Raw genomic sequence first — 25,885 nt, 5'->3', positions numbered from 1 at the left:
AAGAAATTTTGAGCAAAAATTGCGTCTGGGGCAAATTGTGATTTCATGGTCCTTTGTGCTGGTTTAAAAATCATTGCACTGAAAACTGGTCCCACCCACAAGACTGCCCATGGACCTAGATCAAATTAATCATGATTGCGAATTTCTGTTGCTGTGTCTGTTTGTTGGCTTTCAAGGAAGCTTTTGAAGTTGTTTGTCTGGATGTGAAGACGCTAAAAGGCTTTTAAAAAAAAATTTAAACGTTTTCTACTAAGAAATTGACTATGTCGATGTAACTAGAAATCAACTTTGTATCTTTTTTTTAAACTCATTTTCAGTTATTTAAAATCATGTTGCTCACAGGTGGTGCACTGGACACATTAAAAATGTAATAAACTGATTTTTAGCTGTGTCTATAAAATTGCACCAAGTTAAAATAAATGTATCTTAAATGTAATAAGGAATATGATATCTTTTAAACTCTTCCAATGTGTATACTATCTCATCATTTAATATATTCCCAGCACCATTTGCACTCTATATGTAAATAAGATGGTGTTAAGTGAAAATCGATAACATATTATTTTGTGTGTCTTTTCTTTTGTTTGTAACAGAAACACACTACAAATTTGAAGACTGTTAAAGCAGTCAAACTAGATGCTGAGGTAAGAGTTTTAGTTTTTGTAAATGTTGCATGTAAAGTATAAATTTGCAGGGCTATATGGAAATAACAGGGGAGTGAGACTAATTGGATAGCTTTCAAAGAATTGGCATTGACAAGGTGGGCTAAATGGTTACCTGCATGATCCTGTAAACAATAATTGAGGAATGGGCTAGTGTTGCCTGTTGGAAGTAGGTATGTATTTTTTCATACTTAAGCTTGTTCTGTCCAGGTGCCCTTCATTGTGCTCAGCAACATCTGGAAGGAAAATGTTTGTTCTATTACAGGAACAGGCAAAGATAGCAAAATTAGGGTTGGAGCTGCGTCTGCACACGTCAGATGTGGATGCAGAAACAGAAAGATGGGAGGACCAAGACAATGAAATTCTTCGTCAAGCACAGAGCATGTCGAGCATGGCGTATTCCATGTATCTTTTCACAAGGTAAGATTGACCATGAAATCAACCTTGCAGAAACATTCATTTCTTTTGGTAAATATAGGAAAAATAAATTAGTTGGAAATGATTAACTTTAGACATTCCCTATTTGACTTTTAGTGGACATATAAGCCTACAGTACAAAACTATCAACACAGTCTCATCAAGGCACTCCTCTCTTGGAGCATGGTTCATAGGGAGGAGTTCTTGGATATCACAGGCCCGCTTGTGCCTAATTCTCAGTCTATTTAAAAGAATGGTTGGAAATTCAGGGCTATGGGCCTGTGATTACCCATCCAATGCTCTCTGCAAGTAGCACTTGTCAGTGGTAGTTGGCCAGTCTGGAAACCAGCTGTATTATGTTGAAATTACAATCTATTAGGTTGCCAAAAAAGTGATAGCACATATTGCTTCAATCTGTAGGGATGCCTCCCACACTGTGTCATCCATTCAGCGTTGAACACAGGTTCAAGTGGCCTGGTATCCATCACTTGCTCAACTAAGCTGCTGATCCATGAACAAGTGTATGGACAATTTGTAACATTCCTATAGTGTAGTCACTGCAGCATTCCTAATTCTTCTCCTTTTCTGAGCAGCCACTCGGGTCAATCTAGTGTGGCGTCTGTCTGCTTTGTCATGTTTCTCTATCACATAATTGTAGGTAAATTTTTTTAAGCAAATTCCTTACAGCTGTTTTATTTTAGAAAGGATTGTTGGAGGAAATCTTCATAAATAGAAAAAAAGTAGGCATTTGGAATACACAGAGAAACTCTTCCCGCAACACAAAATAGCTTCTTAATATGGGTGCATTTCCCAAAACTTGTAATGCTCGTTTGTAGTTTTACTGTCTGTCTCTCTCACTCACATGCGTGGCATGCATACACATACGACACTAGACTGTGTATTACATGATGCAATATCCCTATCCTTATAAATCAGCAAGTCACCTAAGTTATGGTGAGCAGTGGAACAGGAGTTCTGTTGGTATAATATATAATGAGTTTTGAGATGTGTCCAACATTCTTCAGGTGTCATGCTTAGTCACACATTTAAAATTTTGTTTATTGTACTTTTTAAAAAAAGTATAAGACTTTCATCTAATTCCCACTGGTTTCTGAGAAACGTTCTCAAGCAACAGAAAATATCCTCATAATGCTCTAAAGAAGGATAAAACCCTGAAGTCTTAAAAGGACAGTTCAGCTTACACAAGGTAATACTTTATCCTGCAACCTACAGCCTGGCAGTAAGGTAATATATTGTGTATCCCGTGCTATAATGTTACAGTTCTTATTAAGTAGCCTATCCTGTGATTTACTGAGAAACACCATCAGAGATCCACTGATACAAAATGTAAAAGATACATTACTGGAGTTGACTAAAACCTTTGTTACTTTGCATTCCTGATCTGGAATGCTTAGCGCTGGTTATAAGAAATGAGAAGCTATTTGTTTAGCTTTGCTGCTGATGAGGACGTTTATTTCCACAATGTAAAATCTAACTTAACTTCTAACTTAACAGGATAATACATAATGAACAAAAGAATTTTTTTATTTGACCCCGACAGAAGGATCTTTATTACTTATGCATATATTACTTTGAAGTCTAGATGGCCTCCTTTAAAGCTTTTTTTAGATTTCCCAGTGTGACACGCTCAGTCATCTGGAAGTCAACTTGCACCCAGTCTTTGTGCTCTCTACTGCCATGTAATAGTAACTCATAGTAAATTTCGCTCTGATTCTTCCCAACACCCCCAACCCCACCCCTCGACTTCCACTGTGGCAATACTTGACTCTGTTTTGGCATCTTCCTCAAAACAGCTGAGATCAGGAACTGCCCATGGCTGATTCCTACCACTGTCATATAAACTCATTCATGTATCATCACAATGCCTCACCATATTACCACTGATAATACATTTTACATGCACTATCATTGGTGTACATTGTTTTGTCCATCCTACAATGTCATTTTAAAATCTAATCTGAAACATCATACTTAAAAATGAATCCTAAGAACTTTACTTTTTAATTGTTCTCTTTATTTCAGAGGAGAAGGCCTTTTGAAAACAACACAAGATTTATTTCACCAGGCAGATGTAAGTAGACTCCTTGCTATCTTCATGTTGTGCTTAAAGTAACGGGGTTTTTCTTCAAATGGAAACAGTTATGAAGAATAATGGCTTATAAATTATGTCTCTGTACAGTGATTGATATTTCCTGTAAGCCGATAGCCTTGTTGCATTTGGGTTATGTATTTTTAGCTCAGTTCATTTAATTTTAGATGTGCTTTGGAATACAAGTCATGGTGAAATAGAAGTTTTATGCACATATAAGTATATTATATCTGCACTAATGTTATGGCCTGTGATCTGATTTGAACCACTCGCATTTGATTTGTTACTTAAGTGTTTTTCACGTGTCGGCGCAGGCTCGATGGGCTGAAGGGCCTCTTCTGCACTGTGTGATTCTGTGATTAAGTGAGGTGTAATTGCACTGTGGGAGTATCAGGAGTAGTCATTCAGTATCTGACCACCATCATACCTCTCTTCTGTAGCACAGTTTGGCTTTTTGTTTAGCTGCTGTATCCATGCCCCCAAGTTCCTGGGTAAAAAGGTGTAAAGTAACAAGGGTCACTTTAATTTTTGCTAAAATTGCAGCCTCCTGACTTGTACCAAGAGTGGGAGCAAGAACTTTTGGTAATCAGATGGGCAGAGATGAAACTGGGGTCTAAATGAAGTTGCTGGATCCCTCATTATATGTATGCACTATGCTGTTAACTATTTCTGACAGGAGCTCTAGCTACTGAGATTCAAGTCCAGAATGTCAAAGCAGCAACGAGGACTGGTGGGATGAGCTCTATTTTGGTTGTACTACTGCCTAGTTTGTGATCACAAATAGTAGTGAGACTTAGATAGCCTTCTCTTTCACTATGTGTGTGTCAGCAGTCATGAGCATGATAAATTTGTATGAAATGTGAAATTTGTGTGATTTTCAATGGTCATTCCCTAGGAAACCTTAAGAACAAGGGCTTCTCTTGACACATGGGATCCTATACTTAGTAATCTTTAAGTTTTTCACAGACCGAAATACAGGTACACCAGCCCAAATGTCAAGAGCAGATTTGGTTCTTTCACTGTACTTTTCCCTGTTACAGATCTTTGCTGAAGAAGGTCTTAGATTTCACACATCTCTTCATTCTCTCTCAAATCAGGTATGCTGCCAAGAACCACTTGCATTTTAGAATTAAACACACTTCAAATCTGCACCACTACAAGCACACACGTGCATTACTTTTGCAATGGATAAGAATTTCAATATATTTCTGTGTCTGCTTCATATCCAATGTTAATATAAAATAAACACACATGCTGGAAATCTGAAGCATATGCACCTTTTATCAGAACAAAAGATTGTCTTCTATTCTGATATAGGGTTGATGTTCAAAATGCTAATCAGTCTTCTCTATGATTTACATGCTGTCTGTTTCCAGTTTGTTATATGAAAGCTTTTTCAGATGTTTTACATCAGAAAATGTGTGTCTTGAAAGTTGGCAAAAATGTCAGCACTTAGTTATTCATCTTTGCAAAATCCTTATGGTTCTAATTCTCCAAGGGGAGAGTTTGATTTGATCTGGAATCTCATCCATATTCATTTGTACCTGACACACATTTTGTGGCATGTGAACATCAATTTCTATTTTAAATTCATTACAATCCATTATTTTAAAATCAATGTTAATTCTCTTTTCACAACCACAGTATACCTACATGAGACGGTCAAAGTGCTTAGACGCACATTCTTATTTATATGCACATCATGTTCTACCGAAGGTTGAAGAATAACAAGATTATCACAGGCAGATCTTCTTGGGCTTTATTTCATTAGCTATGTAACTAATGTGTTTATTAGCTGTAAAATCAAATCTTAAGAAGCTGGGTTTATTCAGTTTGACTGTGACACAATAAATACACTGTGTACAAATAACCGGCGAGATGTTTCAAAGTCTTGAACATTTAATTTAGCTTTCAATATTAGAAAATTTAATTACAAAAATGATGACTTGACACAGTTCTAATCCATTCCCATGCAATGTGTTCTGACAGTGACTTAACTCTGAACCAAATGTCTTTTTCTGTCCTCAGCTGGAAGAGGATGAAAAGACAGCTCTGATGATGGAGACAGAGAGGTTTCCTATCTTGTGTCAGCAGCTGCAGATAACTAGCAAAACCCCTGTTCATGGCAAAGCTGCCACTTTTGCTAAGGTCTGTAGCTTTCTTTATATGGAATGGTGGTTGGTAGGGTGGGTTACAAATTGCAATTTCATATTGGACATGTAAATTCAAACCTTCCAATTGTCACTGGCCTATGTTTAACCAGATAAACTGCATTTACAGCACTACAGCTGATGGTTAACCTGGTCTTTGACTTCAATATGAGGTGATATTCTAACCTTGAGAGGAGAGTTGTCTAATATGATTTTGATGCTTGCCAAACTTATGGCATCAGGTCACCATATTTGCTGCATGATACAAAATATGTGCAATATTAATAAAACAAATGTGCAATTTTTGAAAATAGGTTTGAGGTTTTAAACTGTTAGCAAACAAGATTAACACACTCACTGTCAGAGCCAGGAGAACAGCTTCAAAGAGGTTTTGCAATCCAACTGTTCATAACGCAAGCCTGCTGCATACACTTGCCGAGTGGTGACAATCTGTTAACTGAAGCGTTCTCTTTCTGACAGTGTGCTCCAGATCATTTTTAAAAATTGAAATAGAGACAGTTTACTCTTGAAGAAATTTATCAGAATCAATATATTAGAAGACTTGGGAAGGGAAAAGAATCAACAGATCTACCTTTTGGCTACTGTGTTCTGACTCTTGCTTTGCTTACGCTCTGTTGCCTGCCATTTCCAAACAAAGCATTAGTTCATTTAATAGACCTTTGGCTTGTGGCTGACCTCCTGTAATCTCTCCTTTTACACCAAAAGTGCCCTATTTCTTTCAATTCCTTGTTTCAACAGATCTATTAAGATGAAGGCTGAATTACATTTGGATGTTTCTGTCCCACCCCAGCTAGCCAAAATTGAACATTTCAACCCTCACAGGCAGACATGCATTGCTGCCCATCACTCAAGCACCTGGGTTATTTTGAGGAAACTGCCTATTTCCACTTAAGCAAAACCAAGGTATTCAGTTAGCATCCTGTGTCATTAGATTCCCCAAGAATATTTCAAAAGCAATCAGACTGCTGACCTCCCAAAGACTGGCCCTGTTTTCACAGCACTTCACAGAGCACCCAGAGAGAACAGGAACAGAAAAGGTAACAAACAGACTATTTTTCTTGGCGGAGAAGAAAAGAGTTGACATTTCGAGTCCTCATGACCCTTCGAAGGGTCATGAGGACTCGAAATGTCAACTCTTTTCTTCTCCACCGATGCTGCCAGACCTGCTGAGTTTTTCCAGGTAATTCTGTTTTTGTTTTGGATTTCCAGCATCCGCGGTTTTTTGTTTTTAGACTATTTTTCTTGTTTCATTGAGTTTTAATGGCAGACAATTTTAAAATGCTCTATTTTTCCACAGTTGTGGCACTCTGCTCCCCCTGCTGGGCATTTTTCCCACTTATGCAGATTTTTCCTGCCACACTGAGAGCATTTTAAGATGGCGGTTAGCGCGCTTTTCCCTATTTTCACAGGATTCTGCTTTGATGCGCTTTCGCTGTACTGACCTACATGCTGAATGGCCTCACTCACTTGTTTCCATGGGACCTCGCCTTCCCTGCAAACAAATGCTCTATTTTGCTTTCTGAGCGATTTGTACTACCTCGATTGGAGTTATAACTTCTCTTCAAAACAAAAACAGAATTACCTGGAAAAACTCAACAGGTCTGGCAGCATCGGCGGAGAAGAAAAGAGTTGACGTTTCGAGTCCTCATGTTTGCTTGTTTGCAAGAGATCTGATAGAGCTTCTTCTAAGCCCCGAACCATACAATCACGAATCAATTCTTCCCCTAATATTCCATAGTCATAATGTTCTACCTGACCTGTTGGTGAACGAATCCATGCTCTTACCTTTGTCTTTATTTTGCTTGTTAAATTTTTCCCTTTCTATGATTAAATTTTTGCAAATGCTGAAAAAGGAATCAAATGCTTGCAGGACTTAATAATGCAATAGTAGCACAAGTAGATCAAACCTATTTATTTCTAACAGCCATTATAGAGATATGGTTGAAAAGTGACCAATGCTGGGAACTAATTATTCCAAAAATCTTAACTTTTAGAAGAGATAAGAAAAAGGAAAGAAGGAAGAGGGGTGGCTCTGAAAATAAAGGATGGGATTAAGACAATAAAGGGAAATGCCGCTAGCTCAGAAAATGAAGAGATTGAATCAGTTTTGGTGGAGCTTAGAAACATCATAGGGCAGAAAACAACGTTGGAGTTGTTTGTCAGCTCCCTAACTGGAGTTGTAGGGCAGAGGAAATACGAGGTGCATTTAGCAAGAGGAATGCAGTAATTGTGGGGGACCTTAATCTTAAAAGTGCACAGGACAAGTTCATTGAATGTACATCAAATAGTTTTCTAGATCAGGATGTTGAGAAACCAACTGCAGAACAGGCTAAAACAAAAACAGAATTACCTGGAAAAACTCAGCAGGTCTGGCAGTATCGGCGGAGAAGAAAAGAATTGACGTTTCGAGTCCTCATGACCCTTCCACAGAACAGTTCTGTGGAAGGGTCATGAGGACTCGAAACGTCAACTCTTTTCTTCTCCGCCGATGCTGCCAGACCTGCTGAGTTTTTCCAGGTAATTCTGTTTTTGTTTTGGATTTCCAGCATCTGCAGTTTTTTTGTTTTTATCTCTGCAGAACAAGCTATTTTAGATCTAGTGTTGTGCATCGAGAAAGGGTTAATGCAGCTTCTGAGAAGAGTAACCATAACGTGGTAGAGTTTTATTTTGAGTTTGGAAGTGATTTTGTTAAATCTGAAACTAGGGTCTTAAATCTAAATAAAGCAAATTGTGCATGTATGAGGGGCGAGTAGGCTAACGTAGATTGGGAATCTGTATGAAATGGTAATCATGGAATGTTTACAGCAAAAGAGGTCATTTGGCTATTCGTGTCAGTGCTAGCTCTCGACAAGAGCAATTCACATAGTGCCACTCTCCTGGCATTTCCCTGATAGCCCTGTAAATTTTTCCTTTTCAGCTAATGATCCAATTCTCTTTTGAATCTCTCTTTTGAACCACACTTTCGGGTAGTGCATTGCCGATCCTAACTACCTGCTGTGTAAAAATGTTTTTTCTCATGTCACCATTGCTTCTTTTGCCAATGATTTTAAACCTGTGTCTTCTGGTTCTCGATCCTTCCACCAATGGGCAGTTTTTCTCTATTTACTCAGTCCTGACCCCTCATGATTTGGAATGCTTCTATCAAATCTCCTGCCAATCTTCTCTTCTCCAAGGAGGATAGTTCCAGCTGCTCAATTTTATCCGTGTATCCTGGAATCATTCTCATGAATTTTTTCTGCATCCTGCTCAATGCCTTCACATCCTTTCTAAAGAATAGTGCTCAGGAGCTGGATGCAGCACTGCAGTTGAGTTCAAATCAGTATTTATACAAATTTAACTTAACTTCCTTGCCTCTATTGATAAAGCCCAGGATTCAGTATGCCTTATTAATCACTCTGTCACGTGTCCTGCCACCTTCAACAATTTATGCACACATACGCCCGGTTCTCTCTGCCACTGCAGCCCCTTTAGAATTGTACCCTTTAATTTATATTGTCTCATTGTTCTTCCTAGCTAAATAAATCACTTCACACTTCTCTGCATTAACTTTCATCTGCCACTTGTCCACCCATTTCATCAACCTGTTTATGTCCTTTTGAAGTTCTACACCATCCTCCTCACTGCTCACAATACTTAAAAATTTGTATCATTTGCAAATTTTTAAATTGTGCCATGCACACCAAGGCCTATGTCATTAATATGCATCAGAAAGACCAAGGGTCCTAACACTGACCCGTGGGGCATTCCACTAAACACCTTCCTCCCATCCGAAAAATGACTGTTTAACACCACCATTTCCTGCTACACAGCCAATTTCATATCCATGTTTCCACCGTCCCTTTTATTCCATGAGCTATAACTTTGCTCACAAGTCTGTGGTGCAGCAACATATCAAGTGCCTTTTGGAAGTCCATGTACACCACATCAACCTCATTACCCTCATCAATCCTCTCTGTTACCTCATCAAAACACTCCAAGTTAGATAAACACAATGTGCCCTTTAAAAATCCTGGCTGGCTTTGCTTAATTAACCCGCTTTTGCCCAAGTAACTATTAACTTTGTCCCGAGTTATCATTTCTAATATCTTCCCCACCGCAGAGGTTAAATTGACTAGCTTGTAGTTGCTGGGCTTATCTTTACACCCTTTTCTGAACAAGTGTAACATTTGCGATTCTGCAGTCCTCTGGCACCTCCCCTGAGTTTAAGGATGATTGAAAAATTATGGCCAGTGTCTCCACAATTTTCATTCCCACTTCCTTCGGTATTCTTGGATGCATCTCATCCGGTCCTGGTGCCTTATAAACTTTAAGTGCAGACAGCGGATCCAATACTACCCCCTTGTCAATTTTAAACCCTTCAAGTATAACTACCTTCTTTTTCACCATGACCTGACAGCATCATCTTCCTTGGTAAAGACAGGTGCAAAGTATTCATTTATTAGCACAGTCATGCCTCCCTGCAGCCATGCATACATCCCCTCTTTGGTCTCTAATTGGTCCAATTCCTTATTTTCCTTTTTACTATTTATGTGCCTATAGAACACATTTGGATTCCCTTTTATGTTGACTGCCAGTCTCTTCTCATTTTCACTCTTTGATTCTCTTATTTGCTTTTTCAATTCCCCTATGAACCCTCTATGTTTATTCTGGTTCTCTGTTGTATCATCCAACTGACATCTGTCTTAAGCACACTTTTTCTGTTTCATCTTAACCTCTTAGCTTTCTGGATGATGGAAGAGTTATGTATTTATTTTCCATCCCCTTCACCTTCATGGGATTATATCTTGACTGTGCCTGAATCATCTCTTGGTTAAAAGTAGCCCATTGTTCAGTCACAGTTTTTCCTGCTAATCTTTGATCCCAATTTATCTGGGCTAGATCCCATTTTACCCTATTGAAGTTGGCTTTCCCCCAATTAATTATTCTTACCCTGGATTGTTCCTTGCCTTTTTCTATAGCTAACCTAAATCTTATTGTACAATGATGATTGTCCCATAAATGTTCACCTAGTGATACTTGATTCACTTGGCCCACCTCATTCCCAAGAACCAGGTGCAGCAGTGCCTACTTTCTTGTTGGACTGGAAGCATATTACTGTAGAAAATTTTCCTGAACAGACTCGAGGAACTCTTGCCCCTCTCTGCTCTTTACACTACTATTATCCCAGAGTAAATTTGGATAATTAAAGTCCCCCATTATGACAGCGGAACATAGGAGCTGGAGTAGGCTATTCAGCCCATCGAGCCTGCTCCACCATTCAATATGATCATGGCTGATAATCCATTTCAATGCCTCTTTCCTATGCTATCCTCATATCTCTTTATGCCATTGGTATTTCTATAATTCTTCCACTTTTCTGAAATCTCCTTGTAAATTTGTTCCTTTACATCTTTTGCACTAATTGGTGGCCGATGGACTTCTCCGAGTAATGTCATTGCACCTTTTATGTTCCTTAGCTGCAGCTAAATAGATCCTGTCCTTGACCCCTTTGTGATACCCTCTCTCCCCAGCACTGCAATGTTCTCCTTAATCAATACTGCCACCCCTCCTTTCCTTCCTTCTCTGTCTTACCTGAACACCTTGTATCAAGGAAAATAAATGTCTAGTCCTGCCCTTCTTTCAGCCAGGTCTTCATTATCACCACAATATCATATTTTCACGTGGTTATCTGTGCATGCAACTCACCTATCTTATTTACCACACTACGTGTATTAAAATACATGCGCAGTAACCTAACTTAGACTTTATTGCTTCCCCTCTTACGCTGAACCTGCCTAATACCTTTCTATTTCCTACCCTAGTGTCTCTCCCAGTATTCTGTGCACCTTGCCAAGTTATTTTAAACCTTCCCCAATAGCAACAGCAAATCACTCCAGAAGGAAATTGATGCTAGCTCTTTGGATGTAACCCATCCGACCTGTCTCCCTCAGAACTAATTCTAATGTCCCAGGAATATAAAGCCATCCCTGCTGCCCCATCTTTCTGGCCACACATTCATCTGCTTTAACCTTATGTTTCTATACTCAGTTGGTCATAGCACTGGAAGTAATCCAGAGATGACAGTAGACAAATGGCTGAAAGAATGAATACATAATTTGCAACAAATATACCTTAATTTAAGGCATGAAAAAAGTGATCTAACTGTGTTTAACAAGAGGAGTTAGAGATTGGAGGATTTTAGAACTTAACCAAGGAGGAGCAAGAAATTGATAGGAAAGAGAATATGAGAGTAGACTAGGCAGGGGCATAAAAAACAATTGTAAATGTTTCCATTGGTATGTAAATATAAAGAGATTAGTGAAAGTAAATGTGAATCCATTAGAAGCAGATAAAGGTTGTTACAATTATGAGATTAATGTTTTTGGACTGTATCTTTAAATTTAGGGTAAATGAAGGGGGTCATGTGACCTGTTCTGTCTACCTAACAGTAAGCCTGGGTGGTTTGATTGTTAGAGATCAAAGGAGGACTTAGATTGTTTTACTGAGAAGAATTTGCAAGGTATGTACGCTTGGAGACAATGGCAGCAGTCTCTGAGTTTGTAATGAGTAGACTAGTGAGTCACCCAAAGTCCCAGAAAGATATTGTAGGTATCAGGTTGTAAACAATTATTCCGTAAAATGCCCATTTACTTCTAAGGGAGTTGAGAACATGGATAGCTAATTAGCATTTCTACCTAGATACAAGGCTAATGTGTTTCACGTTGCCATGAGGAAGAAAGCAGAGGAAGCCATTTTTGAGATCGGGTTACAGGTTTCTGTACAAAATCAATGTGCATTATAGGAAGGATGTGATTGCACTAGAGAGAGCAGAGGAGATTTACCAGGATGTTGCCTGGGCTGGAGAGTTTTAGTTATGAGGAGAGATTGGATAGACTGGGGTTATTTTCCCTGAGCAGAGGAGATTGAGGGGGTAGATGATTGAGGTGTATAAAATTATGAGGGGCATAGATAGGATAGACAGGAAGGACTTTTCCCCTTAGTGGAGGGATCAATAACCAGGGGGTATAGCTTTAAGGTAAGGGGCAGGAGGTTTAAAGAGGATGTGAGGAAGAATTTTTTCACCCAGAGGGCAGTGGGAATCTGAAAATCACTGCCTGAAAGGGTGGTAGAGGCAGAAACCCTCATAACATTTAAGAAGTATTTGGATGTGCACTTGCGATGCCATGGCATACAAGGGCTTAGTGCTGGAAAATGGGATTAGAATAGTTAGGTACTTGTTTGTCCGGCACAGACTCAATGGGCTGAAGGGCCTTTTTCTGTGCTGTAGATCTCTATGCCTCTATGGTCAGCAGAGGGAAACGGCTGCTTGAGTTTGCGAGCTATCACGGCTGGATGTGAGAGGGAAAAGGTCTCTAGTTGAAGAGATACATCCTGCAGCCATTTAAGGATTTGAATATTTCTCCTGGCATGACCAGGGAGAAGAATCGTTGGAATAGGCTTTACTGCTGGTGGCGGATTTTAAAAGCTCTCCAGAAACTGAGGAAAGCACCTGGAGATGGTCACACAAAGTTACTACTTGGTGAAAGTGGGACACAGAAATCCATTGGAGGCTGGGAACAACTGTGGACTGTTTGCCAAAATGACTGGTCTTCCCATGAGAGTGCTAATGGGGACATCTAGGCTCCACAATCACCAGCAATGGGTGATAAGAATAGGAGAACATCACTTCCTATAGTTTAAAGTGCAAGTTGTCTACAAAAAGAAAATCGTGTTTAGTCAACCGTGTTTTCTTCATCATTTGTTACAGTAATAGTTTTAAAATGTGAAATCTTGCCATGTCATTCTTTCAGCTAATAACTGGAAGTTCAAATCTCTTTAAAAGTTATTGGTTTCTATGGAGATCATAACAAGGTGGAATTTTAATGGGGATTAAGGATATGATGAAGATATTGAAGAAATATTTTGTATTTGTCTTCAGTAAGAAATACAAGAGTGATCCAGAAACAATGGCAAAACCAGGGGGCTAGCGAAAATGAGGAATTTGAAATCCGTATAAGTAAAGAAATAGTACTTGAGAAATTAATGGGACCACTGGTTGGTTGGCAGCTTTCCATCTTGTGAGCTGTGATAGCCGACTGTGTTAAGCCTGCCTGCCTGGTGTGGCTCAGGAGCTCCTCTCTGGCATGGCAGTCTTTGCTGCATTTCCTGCACAGAAAGACAGTAGACTGCGAAGGTGCAGGATTTGCTGGCCTTGGTTTTCTCTGGGCCTCCTTCTTAACAAGCTGTGTTTTCCATTTCTGTTTGCCTTTTCCAATGCCCCTCCAAACAGTCAACCATCAAAGGTCACAGCCGTCAGCGACTGTCTCCCCGTTGTCAGTGTCCAACATCTTCATTGGCAGGATTTTCCTGTCAGCGAACGGGCCCCATCCCCCGCTCGCAGACGCATAAAATGACGCGCGATGACGTCGGGTGGAACTCCCGACATCACCGCGCCCCATTTAAATTTTCACGTAGGCGGGATGCAGCAAAATCAGCTGTGTGCCCGCCGATCTGTCAGTGGCCAAATGAGGCCATTGACAGTCATTAAAGTAATTAATGGACCTGCCCATCCAATCTTAAGGTTGGCGGGCAGGCCAGGAATCCTAGTGGGAATTAGCAAAAGCATGAAGCCTCATCCACGGGAGGGATGAGGTTACATGTAGGTTTTGAAGAAATTAAAGTTTTTAAAAAATATAATGGACATGTCCCAACTCATATGACAATGTCACATGAGGGGACATGTCAGGGAATTTTCTTTTTCCTATTTTTAATATTTTTGACAGGAGAGGCGATCTCCCTGAGGCAGCACTTAGCCTCAGGGAGATGAGTGCGCTCTTTCATGCACATGCGCGAAAGAGCGCACTGTCAGGCTTCGGGATTCCCCCCCCCCCCCACCCGCACAGGGAGCACATAGCGCTTCTGTGCGGACGTCACACTGGGCGGGCCTTAATTGGCCCACCTACGTAAAATGGCAGTGGCGCCCCCGATCAGGGGGTGCCGATCGAAGGTGCGTCTCTGCGCGCCCACACTTCAACTTCACCCCCGATGGAGGGATAAGCTTGCCTCATATCTCACTTGCAGATGTCCTTGTATCAGAGGTATGGATGTCCAGAAGGTCTTGACCCAGTGGCCAGTTCCCTGTACAAAAGGTCTTTGGGCATATGGCCATTAAACATATAATGGACATGGCTGAGCCAGCGCAGATGTCACTGGCTTAGTAATAGTGGTGGAATGAGCACATTTAATGACCTGAGTTGGTGATCTTGTGCTACCAAGAGATGTCGAGGATACATCTGAGACAGCGAAGGCGGAAACTGTTCAGTCTTTTCTTCTGCCTACCATGTTCTATCCCAGTCTTACCACTGCAGAGGAATGCACTGTGGGCACAGCCTTGCTAGACTCAGTTTGATGTTCTCAGTCAGGTTGTTGTTGCTCCACACTGTTTTACTCAGCTTAGACATAACAGCTGCAGCTTTTGTTATGTGTGCATTGATTTCAGCATCAAGTGACAGATTGCTGGTGTTTGTGGAGCCTAGATATGTGTGAAACTATTAACAACATCCAGCATCACATTGCCATGCTCCCATCTATCAGCATTGACATTTGTCTCCTGATGCTGATGGTCAAAACAAATTCTTCACAGGCATTGGAGAGTCTGTCCATTTGCTGCTGAATGTGTTCCTTGGTATGGAATGCTAGTGTGGCATCATCAGCATAGAGCAACTTTCTGAAGAGGATTAGTGACAAATCCCTTGGACTTGATGACCTACTTCCTGAGGTTTTAAAAGCAACAGCTGCAAAGATGCAAAGTTGTGATCTTCCTTAGAATTCCTTAGATTCTAGAACAGTTTCCAAAGATTGGAAAGTAACAAACATAACAGAAATATTTAAGAAAGGAGGAAGAGAGAAAATGGGAATTTTAAAAAACGATTTAGCAAAATCATCACAAATTTAAGATGGTGAAATTGCATTGACAAATCTGTCAAACCAAAATACAAAGTACAGATGCTGGAAATCTGAAAGAAAAACAGCAATGTTTCAAATACTCAACAAGTCAGGTAGCAACTTTGGAGATGAAAGGCCACAGACCTGAAATGTTAACTCTCTTTTTCTCTCCACAGATGCTGATGACCTGCTGAGTATTTCCAAAATTTTCTGTTTTTCTTTATGACCAGTCTGTTCTTTTTCTTGAGGATATAACTAGTAGGATGGATAACTGGAACCAGTGGATGTTGTGTATTTGAATTTTCAAAAAACATTTGATAAGGTGCCATACAAGAAGTTATTGCACAAAATTAGGGCTCACGAGATTTTGAGTAATATATTAACATGGATTGACGTTTTGTTAATGGATTGAAAACAGGACCTTTTTGGGTTGGTATGCTGTAACTATTGAGGTGCCACAAGGGTCAGTACTTGGGCCTCAGCTATTTACAATCTATATTAATGACTTGGAGGAGGAGATTGAGCGAAACACATCCAGGTTTGCTGACGATACAAAGTTAAGTGGGGAAATAAGTGCTAAGTGCAATGCAAAGAGGCTGCAGAGGAATATTGACAGATTGGGTGAATGGCAAGAACATGCCAGATGGAAGACAATGTGGAAAAGTGCAAAGATATTCAGTTTGATGTGATAAATAAAATAGCAAAATATTTTTCGAATGGTGAGACACTCCGATATGTGTGCATTCAGAAGGACATTGGTGCCCCTCTACGTGAATCATAGAAAGTTAATATGCAAGTACAGTAAGCAATTAGGAAGGTAAATGGAATGTTAGCTTTTGTTACAAAGGAATTAGACAGTGAAACTAAGCAAGTCTTACTACAATTGTATGGGCAATTGGTGAAGTCACACCTGGTGTAATGTGTGCAGTTTTGGACTCCTTAGCTGAGGAAGGACATCGTTGCACTCCCTCAAGGGCAAGTAAGGTTCACCAGACTGGTTCCTGGGATGAAGGTTTGTCCTACAGGAAGAGATTGGGGAGACTAGGTTTATATTGCTTGGAGTTTAGAGGAGTGAGGGAAGATCCAATTGTAACATATAAAATTCTTAAGCAACTTGACAAGGTAGATGCTGAGAAAATGTTTCTCCTGGCTAGGGAATCTAGAAGATGGGTTCACAATCTCACTAAGGGGTTGATCATTGAGGACTGAGATGAAGTGAACTTTCTTCACTCAAAAGGTTGTGAATCTTTAGAATTCTCTATCCCAGAGAGCTGTGCATGCTCAGTCATTGAATATTCAACAGGGGGTGAAGGCCTTTAGGTACTAAGGAAATTAATGGCTATGGAGGTAATGCAGGAAGGTGGAGTTGAGGTAGAAGATCATCCCTGATCTTCTTGAATGGCAGAGCGGGTTCGAGGGGCCAAATGCTATTCTAGCTCCTATTTCTTACATTCCCAAATGTGAGGAATCCAAAGTAAATTGTACTGCTTACGGATAAAGGGAATAATTCACAGTTAGAAGGAAAAGCACCGATTTTTGTCAGAATCCAAATAGATATGGTGGGTGTGCAAGGAAAGGAATCTGTGTAAAGAGTTAGTTAAGTGCGTATCAATAATTGCTTGAACACAATTTCAGTAAATAAGTATCAGTAATGCATATTATTCTGTTATACTATTGTATGTTTTTAGGTTGACACTTCCATTCAAGAAACTAAGAATGTAATGACCGTATTGATGAAGATTCTTTCTCTTTGTTACAAATTATTAAAAAAGGTAAGATAATAAGGACCTGAAGCAAATCATTTCACAAAATTATATGCCTGGATCAAATGATCTATAAATTTCAAATAAAACTAGCTAATTGGCAGATTGTGGCCTATTCATCAGTAATGAAGCAATTCAACATGAAAGCTAAAGATTGAATCTTTTTGCACAAAATAGCATTGTAGACATCTAAAGTGTTAAAATACTGTAGATCTGAAAATCAAAAATAAAAACATAAAATGCTGGAAACACTCAGTAGTGTACTAATGAAGGATCATTGACCTAAAGCATTGGCCCAAATTTTCACGACAATGAAAGGGCTCTCTGCCTTGGCCAAAATGGTGCTGGAGCCCCAATTTCAGAAGTCCTGCCCCTGAACCTTGCACACACTATTTTCGCCAGTGAAGGAACAGGGTTGTTGCTTGCACATCCTTGGTTCTCAGAGGCAGCTGCACATGTAGAAGTGCAACTGCCTTCAAACTGATGCAATTTTCGTTAGTGGAATGTCCAAAACATGACTTGTGGGGTTTAAACATTTAAGAAAAAGGTCTAAAGCCGCTGGAGTTAAATGGAGAGGCAGGGTACCCTTTTGGAGAGGCAGGGTACCCTTTTGGAGAGGCAGGGTACCCTTTTGGAGAGGCAGGGTACCCTTTTGGAGAGGCAGGGTACCCTTTTGGAGAGGCAGGGTACCCTTTTGGAGAGGAAGGGTACCCTTTTGGAGAGGAAGGGTACCCTTTGTGAGAGGCAGAAGGGTACGGTACCCCTTTGGGACAGGTCCGGTGCCCTTTGGAGTTGTAAAAATTAGACATAAATATGCATAAGAAGTGCTTAAACTCAGTGGAACTGTCAAGTTGTCATGGCATTTAAATCCCTAAGTTATTTAATTCTTTCAAACAAAAACAGCCTGCAGTTTAAAAAAAATCAGTGCTTGCAATTTCATCAACTGTCTGTTGACAAAAGCCTGAGGTTTATCATTATAGGATTAGGGCTGCATGACTGATTTCGCAACCTATCACCACAGTCAGGGTCTTGTAAATTCAGAGTTTAATTGACAGTGCCAAGTGATCATAAAATCTTTGATGTGGGACTGTGAATACAATTGTTTATTTTCATTAGGGATTAAGTACTTGAAGTAATTTAAACATATTGAATGGGAATTTATGAATTCATGTTCTTTTAAAAATTTTTATTCATGCATGGAATGTGGCATCGCTGGCTAAGCCAGCATTTATTGCCCATCCTAATTGCCCTTGAGAAGGTGGTGATGGGCTGCCTTCTTGAACCGTTGCAATCCATGTGGTGTGGGTACACCCACAGTGCTGTTAGGGAGGGAATTCCAGGAGCTTGACCCACCAACAGTGAAGAAACGGCAATATATTTCCAAGTCAGGATGGTGAGTAGCTTGGATGGGAACTTCCAGCTGGTGGTGTTCCCATGTGTCTGCTGCCCTTGTCCTTCTAGATGGTAGTGGTCGTGGGTTTGGAAGGTGCTATCTCAGGAGGCTTAATGAGTTCCTGCAGTGCAACTTGTAGATGGTACACTTTGCTGCCACTGTGCATTGGTGGTGGAGGGAGTGAACATTTGTGGGTGTGCCAATCAAGCGGGCTGCTTTGTCCTGGGAGGTGTCAAGCTTCATGAGTGTTGTCGGAGCTGCACTCATCCAGGCAAGTGGAGACTCTTCCATCACTCCTGACTTGTGCCTTGTAGATGGTGGGAAGGGTTTGGGGAGTCAGGAGATGAGTTACATGTTGCAGGAGGCACCAGTAGATACTTAGAACTTTAGTTCATTTCAGCATGTGTCCTGAGGCTTACCCATGGTAGATACTGGTTGAGTTAGCATGGTGGAAGGATAAAGGGTGGTATGTGTGTGGGGGGTGGGGGGTTGTCATGAATTGGCACTGTTGATACAGGGGCTCAAAAGGGATATGGGGGTGAGTAGAGTGGCATAGGTTGGCATGGATGGGGCATGGGGAGTGTGTGAGGGTGTGGGCTCAAAGAGCTGTTTTTGGGTTTTATTGATTTTTTTCACAGCTGGGATAAAGTGCCAGAGCGTTGAGGCTGGCCTCAGCACCCAGCAGCCCCTGTGGCTGCTCCCTCCATATTCTCCCTGGGGGCTGGCGGGCCAACTCCCGTTAACAGCCACACCACCGGAATGAAAATCTGAAGGTGCAGGAGCTGCTCCCAACTCGGATTTGCGGGGTTGGAAAATTTCCTAGCTCTGTGCTCCCAACTTGGGAGCAAAAGTTCAGTCCGTTAACTCTTTCGCTCCATAGATGCTGCTGACCTGCTGAGTGTTTCCAGCATTTCCTGTTTTATTTCATTATTGGGGAGGATTTTATATGTTTGGAATAGGAATTCCTTATGAAACTAATTTGGTTCAGTGTCAGAAGTTTGTGGGTTCAAGCTCCATTAGGGAATTGAGCACCAAATCTTGACTGCATTTCAGAGAGGTACTGAGGGAGCACAGTTTTGTCATAAGTGCCTTGTCTTTCAAATTACCTTTAACCAAAGGCAGACCACCTGTTCACCATCAAAATAGATTAATCTCATTACTACCTATGGTGTTTTTGACTTGCTGTCACTTGTTATTTAGATATATTGGCCGCTGCATTTGCCTACATAACAATTGTTGACCTACAAATGTAATTTAGTGCCTGTGAGGACAGGTTTTTCCTCCCTCAACCAACACCAACATGAAAGCAGATTAGTTGAACCATTCATTCGCCCAGATCCTCCAGTCTCCGGATCATCGGGCATATAAGATGTGTGTCAGGACCCTGCGGAAATCTCTATGGGAATTGCCCAGGAATTTGATGGGCAATCATCCTGCTCCCCGGGACCTTCCGAAAAGTCTCCAACTCTGAGTTGAAGTTGGAGGCTTTACTTACCCGGATAGTTACCAATGAAATGTTAGAAACATTCTAGTGTAACTCCAGAACTGGCCCCCTCAATTACTCTCACTGCCCTCATTCCAACTCCTCCATTGACTACGCCCCCTGAACCCTCAATTGCCCTGACCCCCTAGCCATTCTGCCACCCTACCCACCCACCCATTCACTCAGCCACCCATTCACTCACATGCTGCAAAGCTTTGAAACCTTTAAACACTTAGCAAAATATGACAGCTGGTGCCCTCTGTGGATTCCTGCACTAAGGGAGTTCTGCAGGATCCTCCATCAGAAGTTTAGACCAAAAAAATAACATGCAGGCTAGTTTTCTGTTTGATCAGCATCAAACACGGGTTCCAACACTAACCAGAAGATTTAGCTCATTGTTATTTCTCAATTTGTTGTGCACAAATAGTTGATTTGAGGAATGTTGGACAGGACATTGGGAGAACATAGCAATGGGTATTGTTCTTGATCCAACCAGTGGGGATGCAAGGAGAATCTACTGTAATTTCTCCCTGTCCTCATGCAGAAATATTAGGCCTTTATTGGAATAACTATGTGATTACATTGATTATCAGGAACTCCGCTGTGTGATGAAATGTAATATAATTGGGAAACTCAGCTGAACGTTAACAGCACTAAATGTAGTTGGAATTTAACTGATTATAAAAGGGAAGCCTACTAATGTATAATAAAGCAACTAAATTTATGAAACAAAAGATAAAAACAAAATATAAAAACAAAAAAACTGCGGATGCTGGAAATCCAAAACAAAAACAGAATAACCGGAAAAACTCAGCAGGTCTGGCAGCATCGGCGGAGAAGAAGAGTTGACGTTTCGAGTCCTCATCAACCTTCGACAGAACTCAAAACAAAAACAGAATTACCTGGAAAAACTCAGCAGGTCTGGCAGCATCTGTCGAAGGGTCACAAGGACTCGAAACGTCAACTCTTTTCTTCTCCGCCGATGCTGCCAGACCTGCTGAGTTTTTCCAGGTAATTCTAAATTTATGAAACACCTACTTATTTATGGAACGTGAATTGTGTTCTTTTATTCAAGTTTTGTGGTCCTCAAGGATCAGTATTTTTTAATTCCTTTTACAGTGTAAAGTGGATCAGACATTTATGGGATCCCCCCACGGCTGGAGAGGAAACCAACTGCAGACGGTTGCCAATGGCGAGAGCTTAGATGGAAAGAACACAGATACGTTTGGTGTGAAATCTCTGGAAAGGCACATGGCAAATTTAATGTTCTTGGAAAGCAAATGACGGGGGAAGTTCTAGAGTGGTCATAACACTATAAAAAGCATTGTCACATGTACTGTAAACTTTGTGCAGTTCTAGCTGCAAGTTTGTCAGCTCACAGTTCCCTGTAACTAACGTTGTTACACTTGTAGTACTTAAAGTGGATGAAAGCCAGTGTTATCCTGACAGGCTCCACCACTTGGAGATCTGACTGTTTCAGGCCTCCTACTTTAAACAGTGTTTTTTTTTTAGCTCTGTAGTATCTTAAGTAACCCTAATGGAATGGCTTAATTGGTTAAATACCTTCTCTGAAATGTGTTAATGCTGGATTTTTTTCTTAGCCTGCTGATAGTTTATCTTGATCCTTTTGTGAATGTCTTACTGATGCAATTAGTCCTTTGATGCTGCTATGGTCAAAAATGTGTAAGAGCATAAACTGGATATTACAGGCGTACGTTATTGCTGTGTAAGGTAATTAAACCAAATTATTATATTTGCAGGCAGGCTATTGCAACTTGATAACTTAGGTGCATTCAAATCAAATAAGGGTGTACCATTGTCTTCTTTTCCGCTCCTCCTTCTCCTAATACTAGGTGTAAATTTTCAGGAGAAAGGCCAAGGCTTCCTACTATCAAATTTATACCAAAATAATGGAGACTGATCTTGTGTTCAAGTTTTCTGTTTCAGAATGTTGAGTTTGTGTTTTTCTCTACTACCTACAAATTTAAGTTCTTGATAATGAATATAAATTTATTCTGAAAGTATTTCAAGTATTTTGCTTTGAAAGAAAGAGGAAGCAAGCAGACTACAAGAGTTTTAGAGAACAGATTGTTGTAATGAATAGAACTCTTAATTATGTTCTGTCCCTCCATCTTCCCCCATGAACTCTGTACCTAATGTCACTATTTTTCTGGTGATTTTGATATGCAGTGCAGTGGGGTTGGAATGTTGATGCATGAACCACTGGAAATATTTAGTATAGAGAACTTCTACTGGATTTGTATTACCTGAAAAGGCAGTTTTTTACAATTCTCTGACAATTAACATGTAAAGTTATATTTTTTAAAATAAAATTCTAATTCGTTAATCTTCACCTTTTGTTTACTGTTTAATGAACTTCATAAACACAAAAGGAAGTACTTGTCATGCTGGTAACACAAATTTTAATCAGATTTGTTCTTTGTTTTACATGCCTCCCAATAAATAACGGTCCAATGCCTCTCAATTTCTGCTGTCCTTTATATAGCATTTATATCTGATTCGTTCTTGGTAATTTTATAAAGGTTTGATGCAGTTTGAAATTTCTCCTGGTGCAGAATTTTGCTCTTGGTGGGGGCAAGTGGGAGCGGTCCGGAAGTCAACTGCTGCTCGCGATCGGCCTGCAACCGCAAGTTCACTCTGGCCCTATTTGCTCATTTTCTACCTGGCTCCCTAAATTCTGATCGCAGGACCACATCCCCCTTCCTACCTATAGTCAATAGTACCAATGTGAACCATGAGCTCTGGCTGTTCGCCGTCCCTCTACAAGAATGTCCTGCAGTCGTTCTGTGACATCCTTGAGCCTAGCACCAAGGAGGCAACAAACCATCCTGGAATCGCGTTGACGGCCACAGAAATGCCTGTCTGCTCCCTTAACTAAAGAATCCCATGTCAGTACTGCCCTTCCACTCTTCCTCCCTTCCTGTACAGCTGAGCCATTCATGGTCCCACAGGCTTGGCTCTTGCTGCACTCTTCCAAGGATCCATCACCCTCACCAATATCCAGAATGGAAAACCGGTTAGTGAGCAGGACCTCTGGGAACTCCTGCACTCCCTGCCTATTTCTCTTGGACTGCCTGGCAGTCACCCATTCCCTATCTGCCTGCTTGCCCCTAACTTGCGGTGTGACCACCTCTCTGAATGTGCTATCCACGTAGTTTCTGCCTCATGGGTGTACCTCAGTGACTCCAGCCACTGCTCAAGTTCTTACCTTTCCTTTGTCTCTCTTTTCAGCTCACATTTCCAGTGCAAAGAAAATGTGAGCTGAATTATGCAGAAAAAATTCTAATCAGTGGCACATGCCGTAAGATGCCTGCACCAGCATCACATTCTGGGCCAATATTTCTGCTGGGTAATTTGAGCAAGAGAACATAATCTACTTTGCAAAATTGATGGTGAGAAAAAAAATGTCAAACCACCTCACTTTGTTATAATAGTTCATCTTCAGCCCATTGAGAGTGCTGAGCATTTCTTTACGATATAGCGCAGCCCAAGAGTTCAAAATTTGTCATTTTAATCTTGAATATTAAGCGACAATCAGCACTGGCTCCTCCAAATACCTCCTTGTGATTCATTCACATGACATTAGGAACCAAGCTCCTGCTTCCTTTCTTGGTCTCAATATACGTGTGACCCAGGAAAAGGGACAAATAATGTTTGTTCTCCATTTTTGACATTTAAGGTTTTGTTTGTGCTGAACATGCACAACAACTGCAATGTACCTTCTGTAAATTAAATATTTAGATGTTTGATATTCACAGCTCCCCAGCTATTATCAAGTCACTATGCTTTTACATAATTCACAGGAGAATGATGGAATACTCTCCACTTGCCTGGATGAATGCAGCCCCAACAACACTCGAAAAGCTTGACACCATCTAGGACAAAGCAGCTCGCTTGATTGGCACCACATTCACAAACATTCACTCCATCTTCGCTGACGCACAGTAGCAGCAATGTGTACCATCTACAAGATACACTGCAGGAACCCACCACGGCTCCTTAGACAGCACCTTCCAAACCCACAACCACCACCATCTAGAAGGACAAGGGGAGCAGATAGATGGGAACACCACCACCTGCAAGATCCCCTCCAAGCCACAGACCATCCTGACTTGGAATTATATTGCTGTTCCTTCACTGTTGCTGAGTAAAAATCCTGGCACTCCATCCCTAAGAGCATTGTGGGTGTACCTACATCACATGGTCTGCAGTGGTTCAAGGCAGTGGCTCACTACCATTTTCTAAAGGGCAATTAGGGATGGGAAACAAATGCTGGCCTAGTCAATGACACCCACAACCAGTGAAAGAATAAAAAATAATCTTTACCAGTTACTAATGATCATATTCTGCTTTTATCTGTCATATTTAAAAGATAACTGCGATTTATGACCAAATATACTTAATTCTTCCTTAATATTAACTGCTGCCTTAGCAGATCCTAATTAAATTTATAGTGCTGGTGTGTTTCATACTGCCACAAGGAATAAATCTGATCAAACCACCAATCATTAATTCAAAATTTGGTAGAAAATTCGAAGCAAGCTTTTTCTCCAGAGCTATATCAAAGCCTAAATGAATATATAGTTGTTATTTTTTTAACCAAGCAAAGTTATACATAATTCATTCTTCAATTATACATTAAAACTAAATGATATTGCCCCAGGATGTGTTGACTGTCCAGATGCTCAGTTATGAATAATGGACATGTTAGATACAGCATCCCATTAAATATGATTCCAATGCTGTACAATTTCTGTGTGAAAAATATAAAAGTTAAAAACTGCAAGTTTAAGATTTAACACAAACTTTATTTAGCTACAAACTGTGTTTTTATTTGCTATTGTGTTTATAAATCCAGGTATAATTTCATCCAAGTAAACATTAAGTCATTAGATTTGGGTCCTGATATTGCATTCAACTGGTGAGCAAAATTAATTTGGGGTACAAAGGAGGGAAGGCAGATAGAAGGGGTGACTTGAATTATTTGAGTCTGGAAACCTCATTTTATGTGTGTGAGGGAGAGAGATAGAGAGAGGTTGTATGTATGTATGCACAGCTTCATTTGGGGGTCTGCATGTGTGTGCGTGTGTTGGGGGGGGGGGGCAGATTAGGAAGAGGGAACCTTATTGAGTATAGGGCTCACATTTTTGCATAATTATATGCAGTCAAGTCACTCAATTTGGGACTCAATTAGGAAGGGAGTTCCAGGATTTTGATCCAGCAACAGTGAAGGAACAGCGATATATTTGCAAATCAGGATGGTGAGTGACTTAGAGGGGAACTTCCAGTGTGTTATCTATCTTAAAGGAGGAAAGTGATGTAGAGAATTGGAGAAGTGTTGTGGGGGTGGGGGTGGGGTGATATTCCAAACCTTAGGGTTTGTGCAATGATGGAGTGATTAAAATTGGGGATGCACAGGAGGTCAGACTGAGATATTTTGGAGGGTTGTAGAGCTGGAGGAGATTGCAGAGTTAGGAAGGGATTTGAAGACAAGGTTGAGAATTTTTAAGTTGCTTGACTAGGAGCCAATGAAGGTCAGCAAGCACAGAGATGAGAACTGAATGGAACTTGTTGCAAGTTAAGACATGGCAGCAGAGTTTTGGATGACTTGGAAGATTAAGGTAGGTAGAATGTGGGAGGTCAGCCAGGAGTGTGTTGAAATAATCAAGGTAATGAAGGCATGAATGAGAGTTTCAGGCAGACTCCAAGTTAAAAGATGTGTAGAGGAAACCCTGAAAAAAATATTCAACACAAATACAGATGGTAATGTTATTACATGACTGCATTACCTAATAAAGGAATTAGTGACAATGTATAAAAGCCCCTTTGAAAACCAAAAATTAGCCCTCGAACAAATGTCAAGAAGGCCCTTGAAAAAAAATATTTTGACACATCATATAATGATGATACCTTTCCAGGTTTTTCCTACCTCTAAACTACA

General features: G+C 40.5%; 1 protein-coding gene across 4 annotated transcripts in view; it reads left to right on the top strand.

Annotated features, from left to right (window-relative positions):
* The window catches only part of ctnnal1 (catenin (cadherin-associated protein), alpha-like 1), a 393,020-nt gene extending 370,620 nt beyond the window's left edge, over window positions 1–22,400 (top strand). For 3 of the 4 annotated variants that reach the window (XM_041185149.1, XM_041185146.1, XM_041185147.1), the window contains 7 exons: window positions 594–644; window positions 928–1,082; window positions 3,123–3,171; window positions 4,230–4,286; window positions 5,218–5,337; window positions 16,973–17,056; window positions 21,043–22,400. In XM_041185149.1, coding sequence (XP_041041083.1) covers window positions 594–644; window positions 928–1,082; window positions 3,123–3,171; window positions 4,230–4,286; window positions 5,218–5,337; window positions 16,973–17,056; window positions 21,043–21,207 — 681 coding nt within the window. In that variant the 3' untranslated portion in view covers window positions 21,208–22,400. Of the gene's footprint in view, window positions 1–593; window positions 645–927; window positions 1,083–2,159; window positions 2,325–3,122; window positions 3,172–4,229; window positions 4,287–5,217; window positions 5,338–16,972; window positions 17,057–21,042 lie in introns of those variants that run through there. The other variant, XR_005942687.1, reaches the window with a different exon arrangement.
* The last annotated feature ends 3,485 nt before the right edge of the window (window positions 22,401–25,885 follow it).

The sequence above is a fragment of the Carcharodon carcharias genome, chromosome 3, assembly GCF_017639515.1.
Source record: "Carcharodon carcharias isolate sCarCar2 chromosome 3, sCarCar2.pri, whole genome shotgun sequence".
Taxonomy (NCBI): Eukaryota; Metazoa; Chordata; class Chondrichthyes; order Lamniformes; family Lamnidae; genus Carcharodon; species Carcharodon carcharias.
The sequence above is the reverse complement of the archived record's forward strand: the minus strand, read 5'-3'. Positions and strand labels throughout refer to the sequence as shown.